The sequence below is a fragment of the Thermobia domestica genome, chromosome 5 (genome assembly GCF_964235325.1).
Source record: "Thermobia domestica chromosome 5, izTheDome1.hap1.1, whole genome shotgun sequence".
In the NCBI taxonomy this organism is placed as follows: domain Eukaryota; kingdom Metazoa; phylum Arthropoda; class Insecta; order Zygentoma; family Lepismatidae; genus Thermobia; species Thermobia domestica.
Window position 1 is genome coordinate 217003065 of NC_137458.1, and position 19736 is coordinate 217022800.

Consider the following 19736-nt stretch of genomic DNA (forward strand, 5'->3'; position numbering starts at 1 on the left):
TCCGTAGAGTACGAAACTTTCATCTGAACTGATTAAACAGTGACAAATATTTTCTGTAGATCCTTTCGAAAAATAGCAAATCAGTTATTAATAACAAATTTATTTATAATGGTTCATTCTAGAGGTTTCTCTTTTATTCTTTTTGGCACATATGTGCATTCTAAACTTGTAGTTAACTACCTCTTGTTAATGAGCTGCAAGTGTTTCCTTGGAGCAAAATATGTTTTCAGAAAATCTTAAGGGAATTCATGTAACAAAGTCTCCGCTACATTTCGACAAGCTGTCAGGTGCCAATAGGTGATAATTGAAATGGTTGGCTTTAATCTTGAGAATTTTCCGGAATTACTAAAGCTCCCCACTAAAGTTGGAAGGAGCCGATATAGCTAATGGTTTTACCAAAACAGACAGGGTAAACAAATACGTACAACCATTTCCTGAATACCTGTACGAGCTTTTTCTTATTCACATCTTCCTTCAGGGTAGTGTTCTGGCCATTGACCTCCAAGAACAAGTATTGGAAATCCACACTACTTTATATCCAGTCACAAATACAGAACATCTGCCACTCATATGAAAATACGAGAGTTAACAAAAAAAAAAAAAAAAAAACTATATTTTGCGTGGCCAAGATACGCATGTTAATTTATCATTATCATCATATGATAATATTGCTTCAAAGTGGCCAACTTCAAAGATAGACAGGTGGCCGACTTACAGAGTAATAAGTAACGAATGCCTTATGGGAAAATGCAGGTTCAACACGAAAAGTCTATTTAATATGATTAATGAATTAGAAAATAACTACTTTGCAATTAATGAGAAAAAGCGGAAAAGCTATCTATACTTACTTTGATATATAAGTGATACTTTGCAATTATTTGTAGGTGACTATGTTCCTGCTTCCTTACCCTGTACACGACTCAATGAGTCACAGTGCGTCCGGTCAACAGTGGCAACCCCAAGCTCCACCGTACCATGAAACTCGAAGTGAGTCATCAGACGCTTATTCTGAATCATCATCATCAGATGATGATGATGATGAGGATGAGGAAGGATGGGAATCAGGTAAGACACTATTTACAGTGAAACTTTAATTTAGGATAGTAATTATATAATAAATAATGCTGTATTTGGACCACGAAAAAGTTAATAGTTTATGATAGACTTTCAAATATTCTGTATCAACACATATTTATTATTTTGTATAATTCCATAAATAAATAGTACAGGTTGTTTGTTTTTCAAAATTATATGATCTAAAATAGTTGAGAAGTATATATACTGCAAGTCCGTTATAAAATCGTAGGCCAAATTTACAAATTGCTTGACATCAGGAACATATTGAATTACTAAGGTGCTTTTTCTCTAATTCACTTGATTCAGTCTTGTCCTCAAATCTTGCAGCCTTAATTTAATTCATTTCCGAACGTCATACAATAATGAAATTTTGTACAGCGACGTAAGTCGAGTGATGATACAATATTCCATTGTTGATTTTATACATTTCTGTGTATATTTTACGTTAAATTTCTTGTTTGATTTTTAAAGACCGATATCAGTGTTATCGAATGCAACCAGCGTTACTCTTGAATAAAGCGGGATTATCTAGTGTACAGGAGTTAATATTCACAAGTTCGAACAAAATTTGAGATTTGCACAATTTCCCATAGCACATTTGATTTTTTAAAATTCTTTTGTAAATAAAAAAAAAAAATGCAAGGTAACCAGAAAAGTTCATGCCGTTTTTGACGTTCCATTAATCATGCGCTCACAAAGAGAAAATGAAATGATGCACATGCCTGCCAAGCGATCAGGAGTTAATTTGACCATTGACCTTGAGTAATACGGACGTCACCTGCCACCAAGTTGCCGCATATGCAAGGCATTTAGGGAAAATGCCGTGAACGAACGCACCGCCAGGAATTGGTTCCAGAAATTCGTTCAGGAGATGTGAGCTTTTCGGATGAACGTCACAGTGGACAACAACATGTGTTGCGGATGGCAAAGCTCTGAAACCAGCCATTGAGGAGGACAATGGTGAACGTGAGATGAATTTGCAGAAAGGTTTCACGTTTCCACTGAAACAGTCATACTGCACCTGGATGGGATAGGAAAGTTATACAAGTGAAGCAGCTGGACACCCCACACATTGTTGGCAGCCAACAAGGAACGAGTTTACCCTGTTTGTCCTTGCTCACTCGGCACCTGAACACACCCATCTTTGATCGCATGCTCACTAGTGACGAAAAGTGGGTCCTCTTTGACACTGTAACAGACATTGGCCCCGTGCCCCTCTTCCTCACACCTCAAGACCACCTCCACTAAAGGTTATTCTCTCTGTATAGTGGAATTGTCGGCAAGTGGTGCATCACGAGCTCCTTCCACCTGGTCAGGCCAAAATTACTGACCTCTACTCTCACCAGTTGCAAAGGGTGCACCGTGTCTTGTGACAGAAAGAGCCAGCATTGATAAATCTCAACAGTATGCTGTTCCTGCACGACAATGCAAAGCTACATGTGGCAAAGAGGACTCGGAAGATCCTCCAGCAACTTGCCTGGGAGACCGTGCCATGCACCATATTTGCCGGACCATGGACCAATAGATTACTACCTGTTTATTTCCCTCGATAAACACCGCCATGGGAGATCCTTTGCAGAAGAGGAAGACCTGTGGAACGCACTCAACGAATTTCTTTGCATCCACGACCGCTGTGTTTTATGACGAGAATATTGTGCAGCTACAATAACGTCGGCAGAAGGTGTAGGATGCTGATGGAGATTACTTCGAAACCTAAAGGTACGACCGGCCACTGTATTGCTCTAGAATGGCAAGTACTTTTTGGTTACCTTGTACAACAACAACATTGTAATAAGAGTAAAAAAAATACTTTAAAAAAATTATAAACAAAATAAAGAAAATTACTTTTAAAAAATCTATTTAGTCATACTAAAAAGAACAGCATAGAAAGTGCACTTGAATATAATCACTTGATTTTTATGAAAGTTAAAGAATGTATAAATTGATTGTATGTGAGAGCGCTTCCCCATGCTTTTCTTTTTAGTCATGGATAATTAGATATTATTTTTAGAAGTAATGTTCGTGAAGACGTAATTATATTTTATCTTTTAGTACGATTTATTTTGTTTTAATTTTTTAGGAAAACTTTTAAAATTTTATTGTATTTACAAAGAAAAAAGCCTTTGCTATTGTCAAAATGGAGAATCTTCACCCAGTATTTCAACGTAGTTGTACAATATTGCATTTTCATTGCGTATTTTAATCATGTTATATGCAGTATGTATGTGAAGATTTACTATAATGATATTTAAAGAAAAAAAAAATACTGCTGCTTTATTTGTGAGACTCAAATTTTGCTGGTGGGGGCCGCGGTGGTAGAGCGTTCACCTCTGGTGCTTGGGTCCCGGGTTCGATCCCAGCCCCCGCCAAGTGAACTTTGTGGTGGACAAATACCGTGTGCGTGGGTTTTCTCGGGGTTCTCCCGTTTCCTCCCACTTTCTTCATTCCACCATTTCACTCATTACTCACCATCACCGTCTCCTTTAACCTAACCGGCATAACCGTGGGACGTAAAACAAAGATTTCTTTTTTCAAATTTTGCTGGAGTTCTAGTCCCAACAGTCTAGTGGCCAGAGGTTTTGTTATTACTTCGTTAATCTCGGCGGGAGCTCATGTGATTTGGATCCCTCGTTAAGCTGTAGGTCCATGTCTCATATAGCCTCGCTGCTGAAAGAGGTGCTAAACTCAAAATCAATCCTTTGTCAAGGAAAACGTTGTACGAGTTTTTCAGGTTACATTAGAAATAAATGTAAAACTATGTGAGAAGCAACTGTGTATCATACCTCTAAGCAGGAGGCGCCAACATGAATTATAAGATGGAAGAAAACAAATATTGTTAGCTAATAATGCAGCCTTGCGTAATCAGTAAATCCTCAAAATTAGTCACTGGTTTTGTAATGAAATTGGGCATTAAGTATGCTAAATTTTATTGAGTCTTTTTTTTATGTTTAATATATTTCTCCAAAGAAATGCTTTGAAAGTTGAACTTCGTATTTGTGGTGTCGATTTTTTAAGAGCACCTACTTTGAGTCTTATCGTTTCTTTCATGTGTTCCAAAAGATCTTGAAGGAGGAAGTTGTTACGTTATGAATATGGGTGTAGATTGGGATTTTTATGTCATATTCCTACAGCTTGATATATTCCCAAGAGATATTTTAGGATCAGTATAGTGACTTCTCTTGTTGTGTTAGTGACTTCTCAGTGCTGGAAGGCGGGAAGAGAAGACTAGAAAATTATATTTTATCGAAAGACAGACTTCAAATTGGAAGGTAGCCAATTAAAAAGTATCCTTGTTCGGCGATTTTGATTATTGGTGTGGATAGAATTCTGGTCGTTATTGAAATCTTGAAACGTAGAAGATAATATGTAAGCCGCAAACAAGGTAGTTTTCCAAATATTAGCTTTGAGAGAGAGAAAAAACAGATTTTGTATGTAAAAGTCACGAGTCGATTGTTCAATCTAAATAGTAAAATGTTTTGAAAATTTAGCTGACTGCAGGTTTCAATTTTACGAGTAAATGATAATCTGTGATCAACGGAATTCTTTACTTCTTAAATCTTAACCACCCTGAAACCCTCATGATCGTAAATTACGGTCACAGTAACTCAATGGTATAGCGCTCACTCTGGTTCATAGTGTCCTGATTCGATCCCAGGTCGCGCCAAGTGGGCTTTATGATGGACAAATACCGTATGTATGGATTTTTTTCGGGTTCTCCCGATCATTTTATTCGTTATCCTCATTATCGTGTGCCTTAGCCGCAGAGCATAATTACCTGTTCGCTACCAGATGGAAAGGAATTAATAATTACCTTAACTTCATTAATCGAAACTCCTTGACAATTGTTGGTCATCAGGAAGATTCGGTAAAGTAAATTCACCAGGGTAGGCTGGATGCTTCTCCAATAGCGTCTCAAACGCGGAAATGTTGGGGGCTGCAACAGTATCATATGCCATTAGTAGACGGACTGCTCCACTGATGTCACCATCTGCAAGTTTGTTTTCTACATCTTAAGATTGGCAACATTCTGTTTTGGAAGAGATTTCCTAATCTTTGTTGGATGCCAGGTTAAGGCGTCAGTTAATTTTTGGGGGGCAGTTAGTGCAACTAATGGAAATAGAAACAAGTGGATCCAATCTCTTTCGTCATTTGAAATAGTTACTTGAAGTAACACATCGGCAAGTGCATCAGCAACTGCAGCTCGAGCACCTCGAGGGACACGCATTAAAATATGTGTTGAGGACCTTAACGATATTAATATTTTACCCAAGTTAGACAACGCCAAATCCTGTGTGTCTTTATTGCGGTTAGAGATGTTTGTTCTTGTAGTTTTATAATCAGGATAGCTATTATTATAGATATGACAACAATCTTCATCCCCATTTTTAACCTGATGCATTTTACCTATGTGTATAGCGAATCCTCTGGAATTCGCATAATGTTTTCCACAGTGAGGACATGGTAACACATTCGTAGATTTAGTAGTAGTAGATAAACGGCCATTACTAAGCCTGCTAATGTTGGCAATTGAATCAATCTTAGGAGTATTAAATTCACCTGATTCAACCGAGGGAACACTTGAACCTTCACTTGATGATTCCATTAGTTCATTTTGTATTTTTATATTCAACTAAAATGTGTATTAGAAAGAAAGTTGATTTTAAATTTTAAATAACAATGAACGATGACATCTTTTCCATTGTTGGTATCAACCGAAATCGTTTAAAATTAATGCAATCAAGAATATTATTGATAGTCTCTCGACTGCGGAATTTAAAGTACCGTCACCTACATCGTACAGGGGAAGAGAGGGTTATTATATATCAAAGTGGAAGATAGTTTATACACCAATCGAAAACACTAATGACGCCTATTACGAAACTGTAATATTTTTTTTTTTCGAATACATATACTGTGCGAGTTATATAAATATTTAGGGTGTCCAGGAAGTCCGTTGCCACCCGTAGAAATCGCAAACGGTGAGACAGATGCCAAAACAGGAAAACACGTGTTTGATCATTTTAAAAGTACACCGTATCAAAGCAAAAAGTGTTGTCCTAGGTCCACCCGCAGGGTCCCAGGTGGGTCCAACTCAAAATTTGCAAGGGGGCCGCAGTGGCTTAGTGGTAGAGCGTTCACCTCTGGTGCTTGGGGTCCCGGGTTCGATCCCAGCCTCCGCCAAGTGAACTTTGTGGTGGACAAACACAGTGTGCGTGGGTTTTCTCGGGGTTCTCCCGTTTCCTCCCACTTTCTTCATTCCACCATTTCATTCATTACTCATAATCACCGTCTCCTTTAGCCTAACCGGCATAACCGTGGGACGTAAAACTTAAAGATTTCATTTCATTTCATTTTTTCAAAATTTGCAAATTTTAAGGGAGTCAAGTAGCATGCCGTTGGAAAGCTGCTGGGAAATGCAAGAAGACGGAACAAGTCTCTTCTCCCTAAAATTACCTTGTGCAAAATGGCGACCGGTCAAAATGTCAGCAAAAGCGTCATTGTAAAGCCTATGGCCACCCTTATAAATCTGAAACGGCGCAACAGATGTCAAAACAGGAAAACATGTGTATCATCATTTCAAAAGTATAATGATTGAAAGTAAAAATATTTGTCCCAGGGTCTCAGACGGGGTCCTACTCAAAATTTTCAAACAGCAAGGGGGCTCAAGTAGCATATCGTTTGAAAGTTGTTGTTAAATAGCTGTTGTTAAATGAAAGCAAATGAAACACGTCTGGACGCTCTACGATATCACTGTATGCAATCATCTTGCGTTTTAGTTCTTCTTTCTGCAGTTGGGTTTTTAGTTTGTTCGCACTTCAATTGTTGTACACAACAAAAGAAAGACCCTACTTTGAGATTCTGCTCTTTGGGTCCCTACTGTGAGAATCTGCTCTTTGCACATGTGACTCGCACCGTACATGCATTCAGACCAATAATATCACAGTTTCTTAAATGAGCATAATTAGTGCGTTCGATTGGTGTATAAACTTATCTTCCACTTCGATATATAATCTCCGTCTCTTTTCGTTTTTCTGTTCTTGTAGTTTGTTTTCTTTTCTTTTCTTTCTTTTTTCGTTATTTCTTTCTTTGTTTCTTTACACATTAATGGGCCCCGAAGAGCAGAATCTCACAGTAGGGTTATTTCCTTTCTTTACGTTGGATACACGAATTAAAGTGAAAACGAAACTAAAATCTGACTACTGAAAGACGAACTAAAACGCAAGATGTTTCCACAGTGTTATCGTAGAGTCCAGACTTGTTCCATTTAACAATAGCTTTCAAACGATATGCTACTTGAGCCCCCTTGCCATTTGAAAATTTTGAGTAGGACCCCGTCTGGGCCTCTGCGGAGGACCCTGGGACAAATATTTTTACTTCCAATCATTGTACTTTCGAACTGATGACACATATATTTTCCTGTTTTGATATATGTCTCACCGTTTCAGATTTATAGAAGGTGGCCATGGACTTTATAATGACGATTTTTGCTGACATTTTAACCAGCCGCCATTTTGCACAAGGCAATTTTTAGAGAGTCGACACTTATTCCATCTTCTTGCATTTCCCAACAGCTTTCCAACAATATGCTACTTGACCCCTTAAAATTTGCAATTTTTGAGTTTGACCCCTCCTGGGACCCTGCAGGTGACCCTAGGAACAACACTTTTTGCTTTGATGAATTGTACTTTTAAAATGATCAAACACGTGTTTATCTGTTTTGGCATATGTCTCATCGTTTGCGATTTCTAGGGATGGCAACGGACTTTCTGGACACCCTATATATTCAAATAACTCGCACAGTAGATTCATTCGGAAAAATTTTATTACAGTTTCGTAATGGACATCAATAGTGCATTCGATTGGTGTATGAACCATCTTCCACTTCAATATATAATCTCCCTCTCTTCCCTTGTTAGAACAAGATCAAAAAGTCACTCACAAAATAAAAATAAAAAAAAGAGAAATGTAACACAATTAGATCGTTTCACTTCAGTCAATATCAAGAACGATCAGCGTTTTTGTGTGAAACTCCTCAACCACTGATCCAATTTGGAAACTGTTTTCACCAAATTTGTCAGTAGATCACCGTGAACAACTCACTGTCACTCTAGTATCCCTAATGGGGATAGCTCCCTTCATTTCAGAAAGGTTTTGGAGAGAGACCTTTTAAAAGGCACACTAATCAACTGAGCAATTTTTTAGAAGATTAATGATATAAAGAAGATGCGCAAATAATTACCTTTGGCAGTTTAATTACGTATCTATCTCACTTTCATTCACTTCCAAAATCAAGAACAGAAAGTTAAAGTTCCTTGGTCTTTTTGCCCAAGTCTTCGTCTTCGTCAAACAATGAAATCATGACGAAGGTATACAGAAAGACCATCTCAAATACACAACATCCTACAGAATCTGCTCATTCTTCACACAGACTTATTAATTTCCTGAATAGGCATTCTTGTTTACTTAGTTATTTCACAAAACTTTCTGTTGAATATAAATTTTCCCTACTTTCATCGTCCCGAACAAATAAAAAGTCACTAAGAAACTATAAAAGTTTCGTATTGGAATGTAATGAAAGTACGGTGAAAAAAGATTACACATACACCGTGTGGCCCCGCGTAGTGTGGTCGCTGACGCTCTCGCCTTCGATGCGAGCGGTGCCGGGTTCGATTCCCGGTGGGGGCACTCGGTCGATAAAGTGTAAAACGGTTTTTCAGGCCAGACATCCTGAATGAGGTTTTCCTAGCTTTCCTCATTTACACCAGGCAAATGCCGGGGTGGTACCTACCTTACAGGTCTCAGGTCGCTTCCTTCCTTCCCTTTCCCCGGATAGTGTGTTCGCTGAGGGACGTCATCCCTCAGACGTGACGGGCTAAATGGCCTTAGATGACGAATGCCCATAAATCTAAATCCTAAACATAATATACCGTATTAGCGATAGAACAAATTGCGCTTCCATTGAAACGTTTCCAGATATCGGTAAGAAACGCCAAACCTAAACCACAGAAATTACAATTGACACATTTTTTAACAACGCATTGAGTGAGATTAGAGAAATCGAAATGAAATGCAACACGATTTAATACTCAACTAAAATTGAATCCTTTAATTTTTAAGAATTTGTTGATTACACAAGACAGTCCTATTAGATGGTAACACTTGTTTTCCTTTGGCCATATGAGATTGTAGCTTACAAATATCTTGACCTTCACTTAAAAAAGACAACAGAACAGTAAATTATCAAAATATTGAGTGAAGATCGTCCAGTTTTCCCAGAATAAGAAATATTGATCAGTTTAATAGATATTATTTTGCAGATAATGTGAAAGGGTAATATTCTTGTCTTCATTAAGTTTATTGATGGTGTAGTTTCCGATAAATAAATGCAAGCTTGTGGGTGTAAGAAATGAAGCGATGGGTAGCAGAAACCTAAATACTATTCACTTTTCATGTCTTCTGAATGTTGAATTGAAATTTCTTCCATAAAAGGAATCAAACGAATAACTTCAGTTTTCTGTGTTTTAGTCAATAAAAGAGAAGAGAAAGATATTTATCCCATAAATTATACAGATTAACGTATAAAACAACTAATTTTCAAAATCTGACTGCGAACGTGTAATTACTTCGAAATTAATCTTTGGGAATTTTACTTACTGCAGAAGTTAAAAGTGATTATTGTCTTCCTCTATGCATCCGTACCCTCATCTCTGCTCTACATGTTGAGTTGAGTTGATTTTGAGTTTAACGTCCCGTTCAGCAGCGAGGATATATGAGACGTGGACCTACTGATTAAGTGGAATCCGAACCACATGAGCTCCCGTCGGGAATCGAACCCGGGTCTCCCACGCCAAAGGCGCGTATGCTAACCGCTTAGCCACGAAGGAGCTCAGCTCTACATGTTTTTGCGCAGTCTACTGCAACATTCTGTGCAGTGTTATTGATTTCGGAGATGATATTGTTCTTTAAATTAGTTGTTCATTGCGGTTTCCGGTGTACATTATCTTTAAGGTACTGCCATAAGAAATAATCGTGATATCCACAAATTTTACGGATTAGCTTTATTCAAGAATACTGCTGAGCAGGACGCGAGTATTCTGGGAGCTTTTATATCCAGATAGGTGGATGCAGGTTACATGCTATTAACCACAAAATGATAATCAAAACCCACATGCAATAGCAACAGCTGAGCAGCAATAAGTGTATAAGACAACGGTTTCGATACTATTGGAGTGCTTCTCTTCGTGTAACAAACAACAATGATTTCTTGGATGACTGCTCCAGACGAGTACGAATACCTTCCGTTAGTTTAGATGTACAGTGAATGCACCGTGTTTTTAGGTTCATCACTAACGCTAATATTATGTGTCGATTAGAAATGTGCACTCTGTATTTTCTAGAATACTCCTTCAAGAGTTCGACAGCCAATGATTCGTCACTAAAAACATACGATGAGGCAATGTGTACGGCATTTTATCACATTCTTTACTGCAAATAAACAGTAAAAACAACTGTTTTAAGAATTTCATTTCCAAAAAGTCGGAGGAATTGTACAAAGTGAATCTTTCTCTAGTCAGTGATATTGTTCTGTATACAGATGTTTATAGTATAATTGTGAACAAGTATACCAGTGATTTGCTTTATACAATTCATAGTATCTTAAGAACGATTAATGTAACAATTAAATAAAAATAATGAATAAAACCATAACCTGAAGTGACATTACTTGGAAGACAGTAACAAATTGATAGTTGTCATGGATGTGTATAGTAAACAAAGAGAAATAGACGACGAAAGAGAGATCTTTCGGACATCGAACAAGATCCCCAAATTTTCCCCATTGTTTGTTGAAAATCCTCATCGAAAAAGTGCAATATGCAAGTTATAGGGTTTGCACAAAATACATTAAGAGAAGTGCGTAATTATGATATGCTATCTTAAAATTCATTTGACTTACACTTTGTACGTAAAAATTTCAATAATATTGATGAGACGTTATTATTTTTGTTGAATCTCATATTCCAGATTTTATATTAGCAATTCATGTCATGTTATTTGTTGGTTTCTTTCTCGCTCACGATCTCTCTTGGTGTGTGTGTTGTTTCCTATTAAAGAAGCCTATCCAGATCTGAAAAATTTGCGATATATATATATATATATATTCGAATTTATGAGTAATTGTTGATGATTGTAACTTTACTTACGTAATGAGAAAACTTTTTTGTTTGTTTGTTTATTTGTTAATTTATGTAAAAGATAAAATGGTTTTGATATTTTTTGATAGTGATGTCCCAACTAAAAGAACATATTTTTCGCTATTTAAGATTTCGATATTTGTTGAAAGCTCTTGGCAGTCTTATAAAAGCTTGGAACATTTATTTATTGCGCTGCCTTGGCAAAATGTCTTTTTGGGGAATTTTTGAAACAAATTCTTTTGCCAGACTGTTAATACATTGGAGAAATTTCGGGAAATGATTGCCACTTTGCAGATAACTCAAATTGAACATCTAAGTAAATAATAGAACATTTTGCCATGGTAAAACATTGTATTCTATCATAATTTTGAGAGTATTTTCTCAAAGTGGATAAGTATTCCTATTAATACCTACAATTTAGAATTAACCTTTCTGTATAGTTTCCCTCATTGACTGGCTCCGGCAAACGTCTGAATACTAGATGAATTAAAACATTAACTTACGTTATTATAATTAATAATAAATTATGGAAATTTATAAAAGTTGCAGTGACAATTAGGAAATGAACCTGGGAAAAACATAAGGGGATAACAAATGCAATCAATTTACCTCGGATTGTTCGAAATAATTGGAACTACTGCCTTTGCCCACACAGTTTTGGGCAACCCACTAAGTCCTGAAGTGAGTCCTGAAGTGACTTCTGGATGGTGGAAACATCGTCCAAAAAGCAACACTTCGGCGGTACTTTTAATTTGGAAAAAATAATCACGGGGGAATAGGCCTGGAAAGTACGGGAAGTGGTAACACAAACACATTTTATTTTTTTATTTATTCACTCCTCCCCGAAAAAAGAATCACGGACAATTACTTCTTGTGTGTTGGGATATTGTCAAGTAACACTTTCATTAAAGGCCACTGCGGTTTCACGTGTGTGATTCTTCGTAGTAGATGTTTCAGAACTTAAAACACAAAAGGCTCTAGTCATAGTTTAACTTCTGGGTATAAATTCCCGGTAGTAACAAACTATCAGGATTGCCTTGATATTTTATTGTGATTAGCAAGCTTTTGTGGTTGGAGTGAATCAGAATTCTTCCACTCACCACTTTGCCACTTGGTTTGTGGATCGTACAGAAAAATTCGTGTTTGGTCCTCCGTAATAGTGTTCTGGAGGGAACTTGGCTTCCGTTTAGCAGTGGCCCTCAATTCCTGGCAACGATGCACTCTTTTCAGTTTCTGCTCCTCGGTTAAGGAATGGAACACGAAACGTGCACGTAGTTTCTTTCTTTAATCTCTCTGGTATTATTTAGCGAATAGTTTTCCTATTTTCCTCCACGATGAGTGATATTACCCTGAGACTTACATTTCTGTCATTCAAAATGATATCCCAAACTTTGTCAATTATTAGTTGTTTCTAGATCTGCTTGGACCTGGGAGTTCATTTCCCACAGCACCTTTCTCCCTGTTCAAAAACGGAAACAACAACGACAGTTGTCTCGATAAATCTTTTTTAGTATCTCAGATGTTTCCATTCAACTTTTCCCTAAGCGCGCACAGAACTTAATATTCACTTTTCGTTCCATCATTGAAATAATGACGAGGTATACCAACACCAACTATCGCCAGATTGGCGGCTGAACACGTTGGAAATTTCAGCACGTTTCCAAAACTACACACAAGATTCACCACTATGAAATACTCCCATGCCGATACTAAATTCGCAGATAGAAATCATTCTCGTTTCGTACCCTATATATGCGTCTAGCATCCAAGAAAAAAGGCAGAAATTGCAAGGAAGATAAACCCAAATATAATAAATGAATAAAAAAAGAAAAAGAATTACAGTTGACTCCCGATCTGACTGGCTTTCTTATTATCATATTGTTCAAATTTTTAGTATACGTGATACTTTTTTATTTGTTAATATAGTTAATTTTAAACTTTATTAAAGCACAGTTTCTGAAAATATAATACAGGTAAATTGCCATGTAGCATTTTTCTATTCATTATATAGTGAGTATATTTGGATTTTTATTATTTCCTGCCTTTGGGTTAGTCGTGATTTTGAGTTAGCAGTAGTATTGCGCCGATAAATCTGGAGTCTACTGTAAGTAGTTTCTCGCAGTTTTTTTTAGAAAATCTCGACTTTGATTTTAAGCTTTTGAGTTTTTAGTCTTTCTTGTACGAAAAAAGTTTCGCATTCCATGTAGTAAACCTGTAATTCTCTTATTGCTATTCGTAAAGTTCTCTATATTGCTATTCGTAAAAAATCAATTATTTCTGAGGCGAAAGTGTTCTTGGTGATTGTAGGGATATAAAAGTTTTGCAAATGTGAGTTTATGTGCAAATCTTTCGTAGGAACCCGAGAATAACGAGTATCTGGAAGAACATTTAAACCTCTTGTTAACAATTAGTAGTTAGAAACGCTATTACCAGGCAAATGTGTTTATTCATTGCAAGTACCACGTAATGATGGAGATATTGTTGACAAATCATTTTACTTGTTATAATACTGCAGAGGTCCTGGTATTCAATTTGTCGCAATTTGTGATGTACCTTCTTCAGCATACTTTCGACGAACTTGAAGTCCAAACTCCGCGGCTTGGTCTTAATGTGACTGATGAGCTGTGCTGCAGTTGGCTTCCTACCCCCTATCATAGACATCCGCAGCCAGCAGAGACCAGAAATGCTAAAATTTTATTAATAAAATGGTGAAAATTATAACGTCAGAGGGGTGAAAATTGTAGCGAAACCTTATTTTGAGAGATCTTAATGAAAATGTTTGATTCAGTTTTACGGTAGACAGTACTGAAGACATTTCAGTAATACAGCAGTTAGCTGCTTGTCTTAGATACATTTATCAAGAGAAAATCTATGAAAAACTCCTGGAATCCTGGATTCTTTCATGTATTTACTCTTTTGTTTAACATCGCATCTCTGTTATTAAATGTTTTCCAGTCGGTCCGGTATAGCTAAGATTAATTCGTAAAGAGTTAATAATCTTGCTTTTCGATTGATATTTTTTATTTGATTTCGGAGAGATGCAATGGTCTTACAACCTTTTAAAGAGTTAGAGGTTTCAACAAGATGTTGAATAAATTATAATGTGTGTCAATGAACCCGTCTTTTTGTGTAGTTCCGGTATCTTTTTATTTGGTGCTTCCGACTTCTGGTAAGGGCGTTCGAGTAATAAGGAAATTACTTCCGGAACCACTCCCCTTTCTAAAGAGACCTAAAGTAACGCATTTTCAAATATACAATGTTTCTACGTACCGAATTGAAAATACTGTTGTCCATTATGTTTCAATACGTCAAGAAAACTTTATACTTTGATTGAGCTATATGTTCATCTCGAAAAAGGGAAAGCATAATCTGCAATACATAACCGCCCATATGAGAATTTTTTAGACAGTAAATTAATTCATTCTGTAATATAGAAGACTGTAAACAGGATACAAGATATACGTCCTCTAGTCTGCCTGTCGCTCTAGCTTAAGCCTACTCGGGAGCAACATAGTGTGGAATTCCAGTATCTTCTACAGGGTGTCCAATATACAACGCAACCCGGAGTTTGGGATAGTAGAACTTTTGAACCTGAAGGGATACACAAATAATGGTTATACCAAAATGAAGCCTTGTTCATGCATATATTTTTAAACTAGGAACCACACAGTGTTGCCAGATTTTTTTTTTTTTTTTGTGCAAAACATGTAAATTGACTCAACTTAAACGTATGGATGTTCGGTCGTTAATTTTCAGTTTGTTTAGTTGGAGTAGCTTGGAAACTATGGAGCAGAAAAAAGAATGTTTCATTTCCACGGACAACTAATCGGATGAGGTTCCTGTAAGGGGGAACTTTGGAAATCGTAGTTTTGATAAATTAACACTGAATTGGCAACCCTGCTGATGTTTCAGTGCATCAAAAGGTGTGTTAAGGATCTGTCTACATTATGCAATTCCTGAAAACAATGAAAAACAAACTTTGAAATTATCATCATAAAACTTTTACTTACATGCACCCGCAACACTGCTACTATCAGAAATGACATACCAGCTCTACAGCGGATGCTGGGAGTGTCCCCTGTTTTCATTCAAACGCTGGTTCACACGTTTCATCAGGTTCGCAGCAACTTTACGAAGATTAGACGTGTTAATGTTCTCAATGGCACTGCGAATGTTCGTTTCCAGGTCTTGAATAGTTCAAGAATTGTTCTTGTATACCTCTTGCTTTAAATAGCCCCATAGAAATGAATAGCAGTGTTGCCGAGTGCATGTAAGTAAAAACTGTATCATGATAATTTCAAAGTTTGTTTTTCATTGTTTTCAGGAATTGCATAATGTAGACAGATGCTTAACACACCTTTTGATGTACTGAAACATCAGCAGGGTTGCCAATTCAGAGTGTTAATTTATGAAAACTTCGATCTCCCTAGTCCCCCCTTACAGAGGCCTCATCCGATTAGTTGTCGGTGGAAATGAAAAATTCTTTTTTCTGTTCCATAGTTTCCAAACTACTCCAACTAAACAAACTGAAAATTAACGACAGAACATCCATACGTATGAGTTATGAGTCAATTTACATGTTTTGCAAAAAAAAAATTTAAAAAAAAATTGATTTACACCTTCATTTACATCTGGCAACACTGTGTGGTTCCTAGTTTACTTCAGTCGTTGCTTTCTAGTTTAAAAATATATGCATGAACAAGGCTTCATTTTGGTATAACCATTATTTGTGTATCGCTTCAGGTTCAAAAGTTCTACTATCCCAAACTCCGGGTTGCATTGTACATTAGACACCCTGTGTATCGTCCAGACGTATTGGATCTCGGTTCCATTGAACACATCTGGAACATCATGGTATCGCAAATTCATATGACATGCAGCTTCATTGGCCATACCAAAGGACGTCTACCGAGATTTCATTGCATTTTGCCACGTCGGATGCCTGCTGTACCGAAAGCTTCTAAGTAGATAGTATAATAAATCATACATAGTGTAGTACCATTGTTACGGTTCTTCATTATACGTTTATTATAAATTACAGGAAACTAACTTTCGGAAAATAAGCTAGTGCTGCATAAAACTGAGTATTCGATGTTAATAACGTCACAAACTGCGCCTCCAGATGTCTGTACTGTAAGAAAGCAAAATTTGGATATATATTTTATTCGTTTATTTTGTAGATATTTTGTAACTTAATTTTTCAGTTTTTGATATTCTTTAAATTCAAGAAAGCCAGTGGCAAAGTATTGACTCTCATGCATAAAAAACGGACTTGGATGCGGCAGTTAAATTGAACTAAGAATCATACTTCACTTCTAGGTTTTTAAGATGGAGATTGCTGCCTACATATAATTACGAATCACCTTCCTAAATGTAATATTTGCATATTATAAACTTTTAATAGGGCAAAGTTAATTAAACGAGCTTATATATTCTCTTTTAGTACTTCTGTGGCGTAGAGCCGTTGCTCTCATATGCAGTTATGTGAATGTAGTGCTTGGTGGTTTATTTTCTTGATAATTTTTTGTTAGTTGGGTAAATATGACTTTACTGGGTAGTTTTAAGTAATTAAAACACTGGATTTTTAATTACTTTAATTGTGTCGTATTATGTGATTTTAAAAAATTCATAGTAATATATATCATCTTTTTTTTTTTAATACGAATATCTCTAGTTAATGTATACGGCAAATATTCTTTGCTTTAAAAAAAGAAAAAAAAAAGAAAGCAATTAAGTAAATATTTTAAATAGTTGTCAGCTTTGAAGCAAACGATTGACTTTTGTTCCTTGTTCATGAAAGGATTATTTGGAATTCTGGTATGAACAAGACACACACTTAATTTGATAGACATTTCTCAATCCATATTTGATCTCTTCAGAACAAATGTTTTAATGAAAACGTACTAAATAAATCTTTTATCATCAGAAATTACCAGGGAGTCTTTATTAGCACAAGAATTACTCAGAATAGTCGGATAAACGATAAATGGTAAGGAATGGGATTGCTTTAAGAAATATAGCGTGTTCTTGCAACTCAGATCCCAGTACCTCATTCTTCTTTGATAGAACTGTACTACAAAAAAAAAAAAAAAAAGTTTTCGTGACCCCTATTTTTGTCTTTCTTTTCTTTTCTTTTTCTTAATAAAAAAAGAACAGTATATATCCTAGACGATCTGCGGAACACCTCCAACCTTGACCAAGCTTGGCATGGAAGTAAATCTTCACTTAGTTCTCGTATGAATATTTTCCTGTACACACCTTTGGCTTCCGACTTAGGGTCATCAGAGTTTTGATTTGGAACGAACATTCCATATGAAAATTTACAACAGCTATTTAAAAAAAAAAATTACATGGAGCAAAGTTTTTAACGTTAATTTGAGTCAGATGAAAGTAAATACTAAGACAGTCATTAGCTTTATGTGTCGTCACAACATCATCAGTGGCAGATACTTTCCGAAAATGAATTAATGTTGATTTTAATTGCGCTTAAAACTAAGGAAAAGACATAAATCGAAATTTAAGGATATTTTGTGTTTATAATACAGATTTACTTAAATCTAGGAAGGTTGAATATTTCGCGGAATAGGGAAATTGACTAGTTTTGTTGAACTCTTTGGAAATTAGATATCATTTTCCAGTTACATTCAATATTTTATACGGTTTAACAGTATTATTATTATTATTGATATTAGTAGTTTTAGGTTCTATTTCTAAATCAGTCAAAAAATGTAGACAAACCCCAAATTTCTAGGGATTACATGAATGTGAATCCAGTATGCAGACAGACGGATTTTGAGAATCAAAACTACACGGTACATGTGTCTTAAACTACATATGCATATTTAGAAAATTATTGTGTATGTGTGATGTCTTCTTCATAAGAGGACTCCAAACTGAAGTCTTACCAGAAAAAAAACGAAAATTTGTAGTTTTTCATACTAGACTACTTATGATTCTAAGATTCTCTGTAACCTGTAGAAAGTGCATTCTGTTCTCATAGCTCTTCTCTTTTTTTCTTTCTTTCTTCCAAATCTTTGTGGCTGTAGTGGACTCAGCAGAAAGGGTTGGGAAGTACCATCCGCTCTCGGACTCTGACTTCAGACTATCAGGGCAAGTTTTTCAGTCATGATGATGGAATGTAGGGTGGGTAGGACTGTGTTGGTCGATGCAGCATCTTTACACCAGTGGTTCCTGTATTGCTGTTGCATGCTTTTGACAAGTGTGAATTTAGTGATTGACCACTTTGTAATAAGGCAACGTGGTTATGGACTGGAATTGACGTATGAATATAGTGTGAATGTGTAATGAGAGACCTGTGTTCCACGTATTTTGAACTAGGAAAAATGCTGTGCATTAGTTGTTTTTCAGTAAAGGTGTGTGATGTGAAGAACTATATTTTTATGCAGTGAAACTTGAAACAGAATTTGTATTGTAAATAATTAGAAATAGACATAGCTACTAATTTTTGAATCGAAAATATCAAAACTTATATAAAAAGAGAAATTTATGTACTTGTTTGTACAAATAACATATTTACATAACGCAGTCTAAAGATTTTTTTTTTCAATACAAGCAAGTAGGTTAGGAAAAACTCTTGCACCAGTTTCGTAATTTCATAACGTGTTTGAAACACAAGAATCAATCTTAAATGTGAGAATTCTATGTAACTGATGCTCTCATCATATGGAAAGTACAAAAATATTTTGTTGCTGTTCGGTTAATTTTCTCGTAATGAAAAGCCGAACTCAGTTTGTTTTCGTACGTGAGGTTGTTTTTTTTTTAATTATTATTTCGCTGAACGAAAATCAGGCAACATGAATCGTCGTCAGTGCTCAAAAGCTATGTTGGTAGAGACATGTTGCTTGGATGAAATGTGAACTGTGGTGGGAATATAAAACGAAATTTGTGTAAATTATCTTTTATATATATATATATATATATATATATATATATATATATATATATATGTTTGTATGTGATATTAGTGTTTGCACTGCAGTATCTCAAATGTTGGTCAGTATGCGACAATTCAACATTAATTTTCTTTGTAAAGTATGTTGTATTGTGTTTAAAAGAAAAAAGGCATTAAAAGCGCTCTTTTCCATCTCATATATGTTTTATTTTCTCAATACAGAAAATTTCGCTTGAGGAAACTTTTAATGATTCATGAAAGCTTTCTTCAGTGACTTTTTACTTTTCCTTCTTTCTCTGTCTTTAAGCCGGTTGATGTTCGAGATACTAGAAAAGATAGCATTCCGTGCATCAGTTACTTATTGACTTCAGAAAGGCCTATAACCCATTAGGAGGAAAACATTGTACAACCGAATTTGGTGTACCAGAAAAAGCTAGGTAGATTAATAAAGATGTGTTTAAATGAAATCAAAAATAAAGTGCAAGCAGGAAAATGCGTTCCACAAGCTTTCACATCAAGAATAACATTAAATAAGGAGATGCATTGTTGCCGTT

At 35.9% G+C, this 19736-nt stretch overlaps 1 protein-coding gene across 2 annotated transcripts in view; it reads left to right on the forward strand.

Annotated features, from left to right (window-relative positions):
* Window positions 1-19736, forward strand: part of Pten (phosphatase and tensin-like protein) — an 81634-nt gene that overhangs the window by 49455 nt on the left and 12443 nt on the right. Inside the window, exons 9-10 of one of the 2 annotated variants that reach the window (XM_081759690.1) lie at window positions 885-1065; window positions 18317-19374. In XM_081759690.1, coding sequence (XP_081615816.1) covers window positions 885-1065; window positions 18317-18399 — 264 coding nt within the window. In that variant the 3' untranslated portion in view covers window positions 18400-19374. Of the gene's footprint in view, window positions 1-884; window positions 1066-18316; window positions 19375-19736 lie in introns of those variants that run through there. The other variant, XM_081759691.1, reaches the window with a different exon arrangement.